At 34.3% G+C, this 15253-nt stretch overlaps 1 protein-coding gene across 12 annotated transcripts in view; it reads right to left on the bottom strand.

The window, feature by feature from the left end:
- ARID4B (AT-rich interaction domain 4B) overlaps positions 1-15253 on the bottom strand; it is a 138515-nt gene that overhangs the window by 28807 nt on the left and 94455 nt on the right. For 5 of the 12 annotated variants that reach the window (XM_010820426.4, XM_010820425.4, XM_024986701.2 and 2 more), the window contains 3 exons: positions 14578-14821; positions 14097-14272; positions 9180-9449 (listed from right to left, as the gene is read on the bottom strand). In XM_010820426.4, coding sequence (XP_010818728.1) covers positions 9180-9449; positions 14097-14272; positions 14578-14821 — 690 coding nt within the window. The remainder of the gene's footprint in view (positions 1-9179; positions 9450-14096; positions 14273-14577; positions 14822-15253) is intronic. The other 7 variants (NM_001206133.3, XM_024986703.2, XM_024986702.2 and 4 more) reach the window with 4 other exon arrangements.

A 15253-nucleotide genomic window follows, 5' to 3' on the forward strand; every position in this document is an offset into this window, starting at 1 on the left:
ACTATTGATAAAAACTGCACTGCCTACATGCATGCATGCTAAGTCACTTCAGTCATGTCCGACTCACTGCAGCCCTATGGACTGCAGCCCGCCAAGTTCCTCTGTCCATGGTATCCTGCAGGCAAGAATACTGGAGTCGGTTGCCACTTCCTTCTCCAGTACTGCCTATAATTGGACTTTAAATTTAGAAATTACAAACTGAAGAGAGCAACTGGCCTGTTTATGACAAAAGGAAATACAGCTTGCAAGAGCACAAGGAAACAAAAATTACTAAATACTTTCATTAAACAACAAATATTAAAAAACCAAGAAAAACAAATACTGAAACAAACATGAACAAACACTGAGTACAAAAATGAAGACTGAACCTGTTGGCGATTAGACCGGACTTTTTCAATTCAGTTATCAATAAACTCTTTGTAATTAATGTGTGGAGCCTAGATAAGTATCTCATCTGATACTTCAAGTACTAAGGAAAATATTTTCAAAGAATATACTGACTTGGGAAAATCTGTTGGTATCATCTAACGTTCAACTAATGGAATAAACATGAAAGAACAGAGCGTGGGCAGCTCATTTAACTTCTGGCAGTTGGCTCCCTGACCTCCACAAAATGAAGCAAAGTAGAACAGATGATCCCCAAATTAAAAACTCGAACGAAACCCCAGACTAGAAGTCTGCACAAGGGCTTGTTCCCTGGACAAATATTTGTTAGGTACCTGTCCTGTGACAGGCTCTGCACTAGGCGCTGGGCAATGAATGCACCACAGCATTTTCTCAAGGAGCTTACAATTTAACAGAGAGGACAACAGTGGTCAGCCATTACATGGCAACAACACAAATCTTCTGAACCCTTCCCAAAAAAGCAGCTACATAATATTTGAAATTTTAATGTGTTGAATTAAAATACTTATACAAAGCTAAAAGGAACCATTCAGAGACCATAGCATACTTGCTCTCACCAGAGAAAAATAAACAGTTCTAAAAAGAAAACATTTTGATTTTTGTTTGGATGTGTTGGCAAATCATCTAAGAAATCATTTAGCAACAATAAAAATGGAAAAGAGCATTCGTCAACCAGACATAAGATACCAAAACGGTTACTGTGCCCACAATAATTCAGATTTTGGCTCTGTTTAAACCCAACTAAACCACTTTCAAAGACATATTATCAGTCATGTGTTTACATATACCCACACAATAATTACATGCAGAATAATGTGCAAATAACTTCAAAAGCAAAACTGAACTGACAAAATATTTTAAAACTCATTATTTAAAATACACATACAGATTGTAAAAGATAAAAATCTAGTAACCAACCATTAATATAAGTGAAATATTAAAATCATTTGTACTTTTTCTGTGAAGGAGAGACTCATTTAGCAATTGCTGAACAATTATGTATTTTGTATCTTGCCTATCTCTACGCAAAAAAGATAACATACATCATAAAACTAACTTAGCTTTAAAAACCTCACATCTGAGATGAAAATTTAGGCCCTCTTAGCACGGAAAGGAATTTCCCCACTTAAACTGGGTAAGAAAATATGGGGGAAAATATGTAGTTATCAATTACAAACTTTATAAGCAATGTAACCAGGTTACCTACTTTATGAATTTTCTGTAATAATACTGATTTAGACATTTATTTTTAACGTGAGAAAATACCTAAAGCAAAATTTATAAAGAGACCTACTGAGTACTGTTTAATGCCTTTAGTCATGAACTTAAAACAGGGCTTCCTTGATGGTACAGTGACCAATGATCCACCTTGCAATGCAGGGACATGGGTTTGATCCCTGCTCCGGCAAGACCCCACATGCTACAGAGCAACTAAGCCTGTACACCACGACTGAGTCTGGGCTCCGGAGCCCGAGTGACGCAACTACTGAGCCCGTGAGCCCTGGGGCCTGTGCTCTGCAACAAGAGAAGCCACCACCGTGAGAAGCCTGTGCCCCGCAACTAGAGTAGACCCCGCTGACCACAGCTAGAGAGAGCCCATGTACAACAATGAAGAGCCTGTGCAGCCGAAAAAATTTAAAAATAAACTTAAAAAGATAAAACAAAAATAAAAGCATAGTATTGAAAAAATAAAATTCTAAGCATGCTCTTAACATTTCATATTTCTACCCCAGGTAACACTGTTCAAGTCACACCAAAAAAAGCAGGAATGGTTTCATCATAATAGAGAAAAGCAGAATGATAGAAACACTAATTATCACCTCATCATATTAAAGACATAAACAGTATAAGAGAACGGCATTACAATACTATAGATCTGTTTTCCTAGAAAATCTAACTGTGTAAAATGAAACAAAGGTCTTCAGGCAGAGGTGGAATATGATGTTAACAACACATCACAGGACATTGAACCAGGACTACAAAGACCACTGTAAATGGTTAACAACTCTGGCACTCACTGCATGTTGTGATGCAGCTGCTGACTTCTAAAGAATCCCCAAAGTTTGTTTTATGAATATTTGATAAGTTTAGGGGGTTAGTATTTTTGTGCACATTTAGACAAACATACTGATGTATCTGCCAATCTATAAAGCTATGAAATGAAACAGGTCCAAGTTTATGCTTTACAGTAAATGTACCTATCAATCTATAATAAATACTGATGGAATAGGTCCAGTTAAATAAGCACTCCGAGACAGAGAAAAGCCATTTGAGTGCAAAAATACCTGAGTTTATTCATCTTTTTCACAAAGGAAATGTTGATTTTCACTTGCGCTGAAAAGCTAACCAACTCAAAAGTCATTTTTATAAAGAGAAATTATATTTATGTTCACTTTACTCACTGCTTATAAGCTTTCATTTAAATTTCTCTACATGAAGGACTGTCTAATATAAAGCATTTTACATGGTGCAAAACAATTTTTCACATGAGCAGTAACATACAGCCCTTGACTTCCATAGTAGTTTCCCATTTTAATGCTTTGGATCATAAACGTAAGTTAACAGGCTAGGACAGAAGGGTTTATGGAGACAAGAGTTTGGAGATGGCAGTGAGGTGTGAAATGAAGAAGGGCACACGAGAAGAGGTGTGCACAAAGAGGTAAGGGGGCTTAGAGACAGATATGGGCCATGTTCCCCTTCTCTCCTTAAAACAGACTGACAGATACTTACTTGGAGACCACTGTCAAATGGCCTTCATTTACAGTTCTTTAACTTAACATGGAGTGGAAGAAGTCACAGGAGTGGAAGAAAAGTCACAGGATTGGGCACGTCCAGTCTATTTAAGTCTCTAACTCTCAACCCCATTTTATCTGCAAATTAAGAGATGGGCTCTGTGTAGACCCAAAGAGGTCATTAAAAAAGTTGAATACCACATCAAAGATGAAAATTAACTCAAGATGGACCAAAATGCTAAATATTAAAGCTAAAACTATAAAACTCTCATAAGAAAATGGGGACATTTTCGTAACACTGAATTTGGCAATGTTTTCTAGGATACAAACCAAAAGCATGAGCAACACAGAAAAAAAATAGACAAATTGGACTTTATCAAAATTAAAAACTTCTGTACAGCAAATGACAATACCAAGGGTGAAAAGACAATTCTGTGGGCTCACAAGAGAAAATATATGCAAATTACATGTCTGATAAGGGATTCGTATACAGAATACATAAAGAACTCTGACAACTCTTTAAGATCAACAAAAAAACAACCAATTCAAAAATGGGCAAAAAAAATTTTTTCTTTAAATTCAACATCAAAAAAGTGACTCAAATCAGAATTCGAAAAACAGAAATACAGTGTAAATTAAAGTGTACACTGGAAGAATAAAAGAAGAGAACAATTAAAAGAGAAAACACATAAAGACAAGAAATAAGATAGAAAAGATATAATAACTGAGAAGTGGTTTTTTAATTTTGAGAAAGGCAGAAAAGAAAAATAAACAAGAAAAGTAACTGCAGCTGCAGCAGTTGGAACTCATGTAAAAAGTATCACAGAAAGTGATCAACTGGGTCAGTCACACAGGCAAGGCAAGTAAGAAGTTAAGAAATGAGGCTGAACAGTTGACGGTTCTGGAGGTGCAGGGTGGCATGAGCCTTACTGGGTTGGGTTTACACAAAAACAATAGAAAAAGTGGGTAACAAGTGTAAATAACTCAAATCATTTTTGCCGGATGGAAATGGAGCAAAGAAACACCACAGTAGAAAACGCAGGGGTAAGTTCAAAGAAGTGTTCTTTGAGATGAAAGAAGTAACTGCAGGTCTATATACAGATGGGAATGGTTTAGAACAGAACAAGAAACTGAAAATATACAGAAAAAAGAGGAGAATTTCTGGGCCCATAACTCGGATTTTGGCAGAAGGTATGGCAGTTAGAAGATGAGTTTTAGATAGTAGTATGCTTGTTCACCTAAAGTGAAAGATGAGAAGGCATAAAATATGGCAGCATATATAGGTAAGAAGGTCATGTAGTGGAATTCTGCAGAAATTTTCTTCTTTCAATTTTCCAATGAGGTCACCAGCTCAAAGTGGGGATGGAGAGAGTTGCTGGGGTTTTGAGGAGGGAAGAAATAACATTAAAAAAGAAAGATTTCTGTAACTATGTACAGTGATGGATGTGATCATTACACTTGCTGCAGTGATAACTGAGTAATACATACAAATATCAAATTGTTATTATTGTACACCTGAATATAATATTACATGTTAATGATACCAATAAAAATTACAGTAATAATTAAAGATTATGCCATTAAAAATAAAACAGTCTGAGAAAGTAGAAAGAGCATGGGGGAGGACATACAGTGCCCACTTGAGGTTCACAGTCATAAATTTAAAACAAGACCAGTCACTGTGGTTGTTGATCAAGTGCACAGGTGCAGCAAGGAGGAGGAGGAGTGTTAGATTTAATCGGATTCTTGCGGTTCTGTCAAGCAGGTGTTGCAAAGCAACATAAGAGCAACAGAAGAATACAGGGGTATAAAAAAAAATTATAAGAAATGATTGAAGAATGTAAGCAACATAAGGAGAGGTTGAGGGCATTAGGGGGTTGTAAATCCTGGTGGGGTACTTCCCTCACCTGGACAAATTCCTCGATACGGAATATTTCTTTGTACCTTTAGTGCAAAGCACAATATTAGCTCATAGATGTTGAACTTATGTTTGCCAAATAAAGAACATGTTTGATAAACAACGGGTGCATGCTCACAAAAATGTGATTAAATCAATTGGTTTGAGAAAGCTTTTTACTCCACCTATTCCCTCCAAGGAAGGGCCAATTTGCTTAGAAAAATATGGTATTTTTAAAATGAAACACATTTTCATTTCAAATAATATATTCAAGAATAATTTATCATATTTTCAGTTTTCTGTGACATAATATGGACTAGAACTAACTTGTTATTTGAGTTACAGTTGAAATTTACAGTGTCTCTTATTTTTAGTTGGGGTATTCTTTAATGTAGTTGGTAATCATCAACATAAAAAATAAATTCTCTAGTCAAACTCCCAAATCCATGGTTATAGAAAGTCAAGGTAGAAATGGAGAAAAATCAATCAGCACCAGTACATGATAGAATATTGATGTATTTTAAATCCCATGCCAAGCAGTCTAGATAGTTCTAACACACAAGGTTGTAAATATTACTGAACAAGGCTATTTGCTACTGAACAAAGATAAATCCAACACACTCAAAGTTATGGCCAATGAATTCCAAACTGTAACTTTATTTTCAAACATCAATCCTATGTTTTATGGCACGACCTAGAAACCTGAGAGTGAAAAGGATCAATTAGCTAATAATACTAAAAATACCTATAAAATATAAACATCACTGAGAAATTAAATATAACAGAGAGCCTACTATTACAATTACTGAAGTATGACTTTAAGTTTTTTAACGTATGGAGATATATTGTTTAAAAGACAAAAAGAACACTACAATACAAAAAAGTGATCTTATCTTTCTTTTATGTATTTTCCTATTGAATGCGATTTTTGGATGTTTTTAAAATTCTGTAAACAAGCATATGGTGAAATAGTAAACACTAGCACTGGACAACAGCCTTACATATGATCATCACAGCTGAAAAATTCTGTAGCTATGTTTTACCATTTTGGGCTTCCCAGGTGGCGCTAGTGGTAAAGAACCTTGCTGCCAACGCAGGAGACTTGTAAGAGACTCAGGTTGGATCCCTGGGTCAGGAAGATCCCCTGGAAGAGGGAATGACAAGCCACTACAGTATTCCTGCCTGGAGAATCCCACGGACAGAGAACCTGGCGGGCTATAGTCAGTCTGTGGGGTCACAAAGAGTCACACAACTCAAGTAACTTAGCACTGAAGCACAATGTGGTTAAGGATCAGAATTCTGGCTATTTCTCATAAATCTGATGTGAGCACTTTAAAATGTCCTTTTTCTCACTGTAGTAGTTAAAAACAAATTGGCCCAAACACTATCTTATGTTTAAAAAAAACACACGACATTTTCAGTTATGAAATAGGGGTATAAATGAAAATTAACATAAAGGTTTATATAGAACTTCATAAAAAAGAAAAATGTAGAAATCCTAAGAAAACAGTATTTTTCTAACTAAGATAGATATTATTTTTCTTAAGAAAAATCTGCTTTCTGGAAAATGTTTCCTATCAAACAAAACTCAAACAGTTCCATACAAAATTTCCTAAATTGCTACTGTAATGAATGACTGCCAGTGAAAATAAAACTATTTTCATGAAACTTCATGCATAAATCTTCACTTCTAATTGCACAACTCAAGTTTAAATTCAGAAATCAAGCTGGAGCTCTCCCAAGTAACAGGAAGACAGTTGTAGAGCTGATGAGGATTTGTTGAGGTCCTCATCAGATTAGCTTCAGATGTAAAGGAGCAGCAAAACTCACAATTTCTTATTCATCAATAAGACAGACTCTTTGGGTATTTATTATTCCAGAGAGAAATGGAAATACTAGAACAGTGACTATATAAAAATAACTGCTTAATCTACTGAAATACAATTGTTTTCTCTGTGATGCTAGAAGTCTTTAGAGATCCACTCTACAGGTCTTCATCAAGATGATAAGTTTTCTTCTTATGAAAGTTCGTACCGTACAAATGCATCAGTTGTCAGGAGTAGATGACATCCTTCTTATTAATTCAAGTTTGTCTTGTTGAACTAGGCCTCATTTTTCTTTTCTATGTTATTAAAAACTTGAATGCCTCAATTTAAAATCTTCCCTTACTCTACCCAACCCTCCGTCTACTTCAAAGCACAAGCACCAAACATTCTTTCTATCCTCTAAAATACAAGTGCTCCTACGATAGGATTACTCTTTCCTTTATTCAATCTTTTCTTAACAAAACAAAGTTGTAACTTAACTGCAGAATAATTTCATGAATGTTTCAATTTTTATCTATGCCTCTTCTATTTGATGAGATAATTAACAGAAAATAATCAAGTCTGTGTTACAGTTGAACTTGGAGAATGCTTTAATTCTACCCACTGGTCACAGAATTAAAGCATTTTATAAAGACTTCTAGGAAAACTGCCTTATTATATAACCTAACAGAAAAACTAGAAGGAAAGAACTGGAAACAAGCAAAAAAACATAAAAGATGATGTATCTCAGATTATCTATCTTGTTGGCCTTACATAGTAGTTATTAATTTTTACTGATGCAATTTTTCCTTCCTAATTTTAAACTAACATATTTAACATTTACATCCTGGGTCAAAGTAGAACTACCTCTACATCTATATTTAATAAAATCAAAATGATTAAATATTACAGACAGCAAAATATTCTGATAGCAGCTCTGTAATCTCAAGTATCTTCCTTTGAACATGATACTAATAGCCCTTCAGGTGAGGAAAGTCACACACCACAGAGACAGCACAAGAACCAACAGCCAAAAGGATAAATTACACAGGACATTAAAAAGTGGTATCTGGAGAAACTTATGTTTCATCAGAACAATACTGACAGGCATTTTTAAAATCCAAAACTTTGTTAATCTTTCTGGTTAGAAGCAATAAAGGAAAAAAGTCCCAAACAAAACTCCTATACATTTCCTTATGACTTGAGTGCTGTTTTCTTCCAAGCTTCAGAATGGAACAGAATTGCACTATTCTCAAATTAGGAAAGGTAATCAGATTAGACATGCTTCCAAAGCTTCCTACTGCTGCAAAAAGACAACACAAATTGTACTTTTAGGAAACAGAGAGTGTATTTTTTTTTTTAAGAAACAGACACTCTGGAGATGATGTTTTCTTAATCACATTCCAAACCAAAGAATACAATGTAAACATAAATCACGAGAACTGTTTTCCTCCTTGAAAATACTAGGCACACCATGACACCACCGGTTGAAAACTTCGATGGCAACCTTTTCAAAAGCTACAACTCTTATCATAGGCTACTGCAAATATAGTATCAGACATTCCAAAATAAATAAGGTTTTTCTTAAAGATATCTAGATGCTCAGATTCCAAAACTAGCTTGCCCACTTTGGATAAAATTCAGATATTACCAAAGAAAACTTGTATAAGAAGAAAACTCAGTCCTGCTTTTCAGTTCCCTAGGTAAGTAGAGTTGGACCATGCGCCCTATTTCAGTCAAGCAGACTTGCTCATATTTCAATCATTGTTTCAAACATAAAAATTAATTTCTGAGGCTTCTGAACAAGATGAACAAGATGTAATGCAAGAGCTGCTAATGAAGATATAAGGCCTTCCTGAAATAGCTAAAGCTTCCTGAGAAATCGCAACTTTAAAATCCTGCCTACTAAAGGAAAGAAATGTGATGATTTAGGAAGAAAACAAGGAAGAGGTTACCATGGAAAGGTAGATGAGAATGCAAGAGCCAGAAGCCTCGTAATTGGCTTGTAGACCTCAAGAAGCTCAAATCCCTTTTAACTTTTAAAGAAAGTTTTCTATCATTTTACCAACAATGTTGCCCCTATTAATCTACATGCATAATATTAAAATCAACTACACAGACTTAAGTTTTCTAGACACTAAGGATATCTTTGAAGTATTGAAAACAGTAAGTAGGAAGTCACTGAGAGAGGTATTTACAAGCCAAAACTCCATGTTTTTTATATGGTATACTATGACCTCAATTGGAATACTAATAAATCTATAATTCGTTAAATTTTAAAATAGAAAATTACTGTACAAGATTTTTTAGGTAGTAATCACTAGCTAAAACTCAAGTTACCTCACATTCCATCCGCAGTAATGCACCAAGTAAAGGACCTCTCCACCTTCGACATCAGAATCTTTAATACTAGCTTCATACATTTTTTGATTTTTCCCTCGTCCATACCGCACTTGGACTTTCATGCCTGGTGGATAGCACTCAAACTCCTCTTCCTCATTGTTGTCATCATCCTCTTCATCCTCTTCCTCCTCCTCCTCCTCCTCCTCTACTTCTTCATCATCTTCCTCTTCCTCTTTATTCGTTTCATCTCTTGAAAGGTTTAAAAAACTGCAGTTAATAAAAGACACTTCATAAGCTTTTCAGTTCCAAACCACATAAATTGATAAAAATCGTGGCTGTGATTGTTCCGGGAACAGCAGGTTCCAAGCGTATGATATTCTCTGAGTTTCAATTTAATATTAAAAACTAAAACTGTATGAGATGACCATGGATGATTACAGAAAGATATATTCAGAGAAAATGAAAACTGAAAAGTAAGTGTATTAAAAGAAAATGTCCAACAGGCAGAAGAACAGAAGTTGTGCTGAACAGCAAGAAACTAGCTAGTAAGTCGACGCTAACATTTTCCTCATGTTTTATTGTAGAAGTGTTTTATAATTCAGTTAACAAAAACAAAAATCACCGTAACTCATAGCCATTTTCTGACTAAGAAATATTTTTCATTCAAATATTTCCAACCTCCAGATGTTTAAACAAGTTTTTACTAGCCAATGGCTAGTTTTAATAATTAAAATAATTTCAACCAGATTTTCTGAAGTTGTATTAAATGAAATATTATTTCACCTTTTATAGGAAGATCCTACTAAGTTCACATTAAAATCACATCAACTTTTTTCTTTCTATTCTTCTAAACTTCAACACAATTTCTGCTCTCTTTTCTCCATATTTACCAAAAGTCCTCTTCTACCAATTCTCTCAACTTTAAAGTTCTGAAGAAACAGGCATATGAGAGACCAGTTGCAAATATGAAACTGAAAGTCATTTGCATTCTAGAAGCAGCAATGCAACCATTCCGGTCTTCTCAATATCACATACTTTCTAAACAATCATATTCATTTTATATTGATCACAAATTTGTATTCAATAAACTGGAGGAAAATCTTAAATTATAAATTTTCCATGTACTATATTTTTTAAAAACTTCAATTATTTACTCTGCAGTATGTCTATCCTTATTACAACAGTTAGCTCTCAGAAAGAATCCATCACTTTATAGCTGACAAATGAATAAATGTCATAAAATAAAACCATAAGACAGCTAAGTAACTAACCCTTAAAAGTTAACGGGTATAGTATGTAGATAAAAAAATATTCCTTCACTAATAATTTTAGTTTTATATTCTTATACGCAAACTTTTTTAGCAATAACATACTTTATCATTCCTAATTACACAATTATGTAGGCAACAAAAAATAAATTAGAAATAGTGTCACAAGTAGAACTATAAGGCTTTTTTATTCTCTTACCCCTTTCCTTCTATACAGTGAGGCAGCAGGGATGAAGGGAATCTTAATATACTTATGAAATTAAGTCTGAGTTCACAAAAGTACCAAATGAGTCAATTTTCTCTGAAATGCATCACAAAGTCTACAAAGATTCTTAAGAATTACTCCTATTTTAAAGACTTGTTTATAGTCAAATTGGTACTTAAAAATTAAATGAATCCAGCTGTAATCTGAGATAAAAAATATGAACTCTACTACTGAAAATCTATTAACATTTCTATAATGAAAAAATTGTAAGGGTGAAATATCTAAGAAACTATCAGAAAGGCTGAAATATCTAAGAAACTATCAGATATTAACAACTTTAACTGATTTATATATGTAATAAACATATGTAAAATTAAAACAGTAAGGCTTTTTCTGAAAGAATACTACTTGTTTCATCAGAAGATTATATCGCTGCTCATCAGGGAGAAAAGGAAGCATATTCTGGTAGATACAACAAAGATGGATCATACACCAAAGAGATTTATCATGCATCTCAGAATCACTATACAAAACATAAAAGAGATATAAGATGATTAAAAGTTTAAAATGTTTTAAATGAAAACTCTAAACTGTACATTACATTATTAAGCCAAAACTATATAGGACTGAGGGCTTCCCTGGTGGCTCAAGGGTAAAGAATCTACCTGCCAAGGCAGGAGACACAGATTCAATCACTGGGTTGGGAAGATCCCCTGGAGGAGGAAACGGCAACCCATTCCAGTATTCCTGCCCGGAGAATCCCATGGACAGAGGAGCCTGGTGGGCTACAGTCCATGGGGTCGCAAAGAGTCAGACACAACTGAGCAATTGAGCACACACGCACACGTAGCACTGAACACAGCCGGCAAACGTCAATAACAGCTAGTACAATCCTACTTTAAGTGGTAGCCAGGGCAATCTTTTATGTAATCTGGAAGAAAAACCTAATACTCTATATTAATTTTTAAAAGCAATCAAAAATTAAAAATTAGAATCTCATTTAATGTCAACCTCAGACACAAACCAAATGAGTCACTCAATTAACACACTGAACTACAAAGAGGCAAACAACACAACTACTGGCTATCAGCCGAAGCAAATATCCTCCCCCTCCTTCTCTTCTCAGTGGCAAAATCAGAGGTAGGTACATCAAACAGAACATAGAATGCCAAGATAGAGAGCCTTTCAAAGTATAAAATGTAGCTAGTATACTAAGCGGATGTATGTATTACACACAAACATAAACACAGAACACACACACATTACATGAGTTATCTTTTACATTTTGGGAAACCAAATGTATTCACGAGGACTTTTTCATCGGAACTCACAAATATCAAATTTCCCAAGTTTGATGTCACATTCCTTACTTACAATGGACCAAAATTAAGAACAAAATAATGACTATAGTTCATTAGTACCTACTACGGTCCAGGCACTGAACCGGACATTTTACATAAATTACTTAATCTTACACACCTGAACTACAAAGGAAGGACACCGAACGTTCTTGTACCAGCTAATTACTCAGAGACAGTTTATATACTAGATAAATATTTATATATTAATTCTTTACAATCACAAAATTTTCTGTTGCACTGATCTAATAAAATCCAGAGATCAGTTTTGGATATTTCTAACCCATAAATCTTCTACAGCAGCCATATCAGGAAAATTTGTTTGTGGTATGATACATTTATAAATATCTGCAATAAATAAAAAGCCATAGGAATTTTCCTGGTGGGCAACGCAGGTTCAATCCCTGGTTGGGGAATTGAGACCCCACATGCCCCGGGGCAACTCTGCCTGTGTGCCACAGCTGCTGAGCCCGAGCTCTGGAGCCCATGCACTTCAGCTAGAGAGAAGCCTGGGCGCCACAACGAAGACCTGACGCAGTCAGGAATAAAACTAACGTTTTTAAAAAGTGTATAAAAATGTTAAAAATTTAATAAGTAAATACATAAGCCATATAACTGAAGAATCCAAAAAATCTACAAAATATAGTTTATACCATAAAATAAGCTGAAGTACCAACGTGAAAAATTAAGATAATTATTAATCACAAAGAGAAAATATAGGCTTATTACAGGGCTTTCCACACGGTAAATGCTCCAGAAATAGATGCATATTTATAAATCAGATTTTTAGGCAAAAAGCTGAATCCTTACTAAATTTCTTAATAGCTGACGTAGTCTTCAAGTAGCAGCAAGAGTACTTCAAATATACATTTAACACACACAGAAACATAACTAAGTATCATAAACAAACAAACTATATTCATCTAAAGCCAGTTTTGTTTTATTTTTCCATGTTTATTTGCATGCTGTGGTCAAAATTTTAGAAGAACACTAAAATGGCTCAGTCAGGAAACAATATGCCTGCAATGCATATTGCAGGAGACAGGAGTTCGATCCCTGGGTCGGGAAGATCCCCTGGAGGAGGAAATGGCAACCCACTCCAGTATTCCTGCCTGGAGAATCCTATGGACAGAGGAGCCTGGCAGGCTACAGCCATGGGGTCATAAGAGTCAGACACAACTTAGTGACTAAACCACCAACCACCACCAAAATGAGCAAGAGATTTTAAGCAAAAAGATACTAAGTTTCTTAAAAGTAGAAATAATTTCCAGTATCACTAAGGAGTACTTGAAATACACATTTGTACACAGAGAGACATATATATATATTACAAAGTGTAATAAAAACATTTTACTATAGTCATCTAAGCATCGTTTTTTCCTCTTCCTTGCTTGTCTGCATGCTGTGGCGGAATTTTAGAAAATACAAAAATGATCCAAAAAATATATAGTTGTACTTATTTAAAAGAATCACTAACAATGGGGATGTTTAGCTTTTTTTTAAGCCTCAGAAACAAGATGAAATGCCAAAAATCACCTATAAAATGCAGCGTCCACTGTCAGTGTAGGTATTCTTGATACATTACTAAATAATTCTCAAACTGACCAAACCAAGTAAATGCTACTATCACATAAAATGCAATATAACAATTTTGACTTTTTATAAACTAAGTACTAGCACTTTTCCATTCTTATTTTTTGCTTAAAAAATGATTACAACTCTCAAAATCTATACCCAACATACCATCTACAAAACACTGGAGAAAGACATCTTCCCAAATTTGTATTATATAGTTATGAAGCAGAGGCTAATACAGTAAGAACTGTTTTTCTCTAGCTCAAGATTTCATAAATTTCCATGATGAGAGCAAGAATAATAGATCAGAAATATGATCTTTTTCTACAAATTTGCATTAGTAGGGTCTCTGAAGGAGGCAAATGCTATCTGCATAATAAATACAAATTGAAATCACTCAATTATTTATTTTGTCAATCACATTTAGATTCATAAAAACACACAAAGAGCAAATTACAAGAATTCATTCAGCTATAAAACGCATCTTAACCAAAAACAGATTTCTTACCCAGATTTTGCTTTTTCTTCTTCAGCTTCTACCTTTATGCTGAGGGATTCATCTGCTCCAGTTGTATCATCATCTTTATCTTCCAGATTTTCATTTTCTTCTGTTTTTTTCATGTTAACTTCTTTTTCCTGTTCAGATTGTGTAGGCATAGATTCTAATAAATTCTTTTTACTCCCCTAGAAAAAGATCAGAGGAACTAAACCAACAAAAGTAAAAACTGTCAACCTAATTCCATTATCTAATTACTAGCACAGGAGGTACCAACCAGTACTAACACTGAGAAAGTTATTTTAACATTCTTCTGCCATCCCTAAAATAATGGCAAAAATAGCTAACGGCTATTTCAAACACAAAAATAGCACATAATAAAGAAAATGCATGAGCAATAAAATTTGTAGGATAAATTAAATAAGGAATCTTTAGAGAGGATGGAGAAAATGTACCAGAGAAAACAAAGGACTATAAACAGTATCCTATTTACCTGAGAGGGCTGAGTATTCTCCTTTCTTTCAACACCTGCTTCAAGAGGCTTTTCTTCTTTTGGTATTATATTCGCTTCCTCTTCAATCTTTATTTCTTTGATTTCTGGTTCATTTTCTTCCTTAACTTTTATTTCTTTTACATTTTCACACTCCTTACAAGGCTTGTTAACAACTTTCTCTGGCAGTGCCATCTGAAATTCAATATTGGCTGACCTACAGTACTCCTCAAAACCATATAAGTATCTGGAAACATGAAAAGAAGTTACATTTGGGAAAACATTTCGAAATGTTATTGCAGAGTTGTAGTTTTTAAAATATGTGTTCACTTCTTCTAAGTTCTCAGATATTGAGCTACCTTAATATTCTAGCTTATTTTAATTGTTCTTTATAATCTTTTTACTCAAATAGAAACATTTTTCAAAGAAAAAAACTTCATTTAAAAAATGCTAAAAGTGAAAATAAAGTCATAATCTTAAATGTAGTAACTGTAGTAATAGTAGCCAGTAATAGCATCTATTTATATGTCAGGTACTGGACCCCTGAGTATATGTAAAATTTCACTAGCTGATCAGACTAGTCATTACTATGAGACAAATAGTATTATCTCATTTTATAAACAAGAAAATCAAGGTCTGAAAGAACAAATAAGTGGCCCAAGGGTATAAACAACAAATA

The sequence above is a fragment of the Bos taurus genome, chromosome 28 (assembly GCF_002263795.3).
Source record: "Bos taurus isolate L1 Dominette 01449 registration number 42190680 breed Hereford chromosome 28, ARS-UCD2.0, whole genome shotgun sequence".
In the NCBI taxonomy this organism is placed as follows: domain Eukaryota; kingdom Metazoa; phylum Chordata; class Mammalia; order Artiodactyla; family Bovidae; genus Bos; species Bos taurus.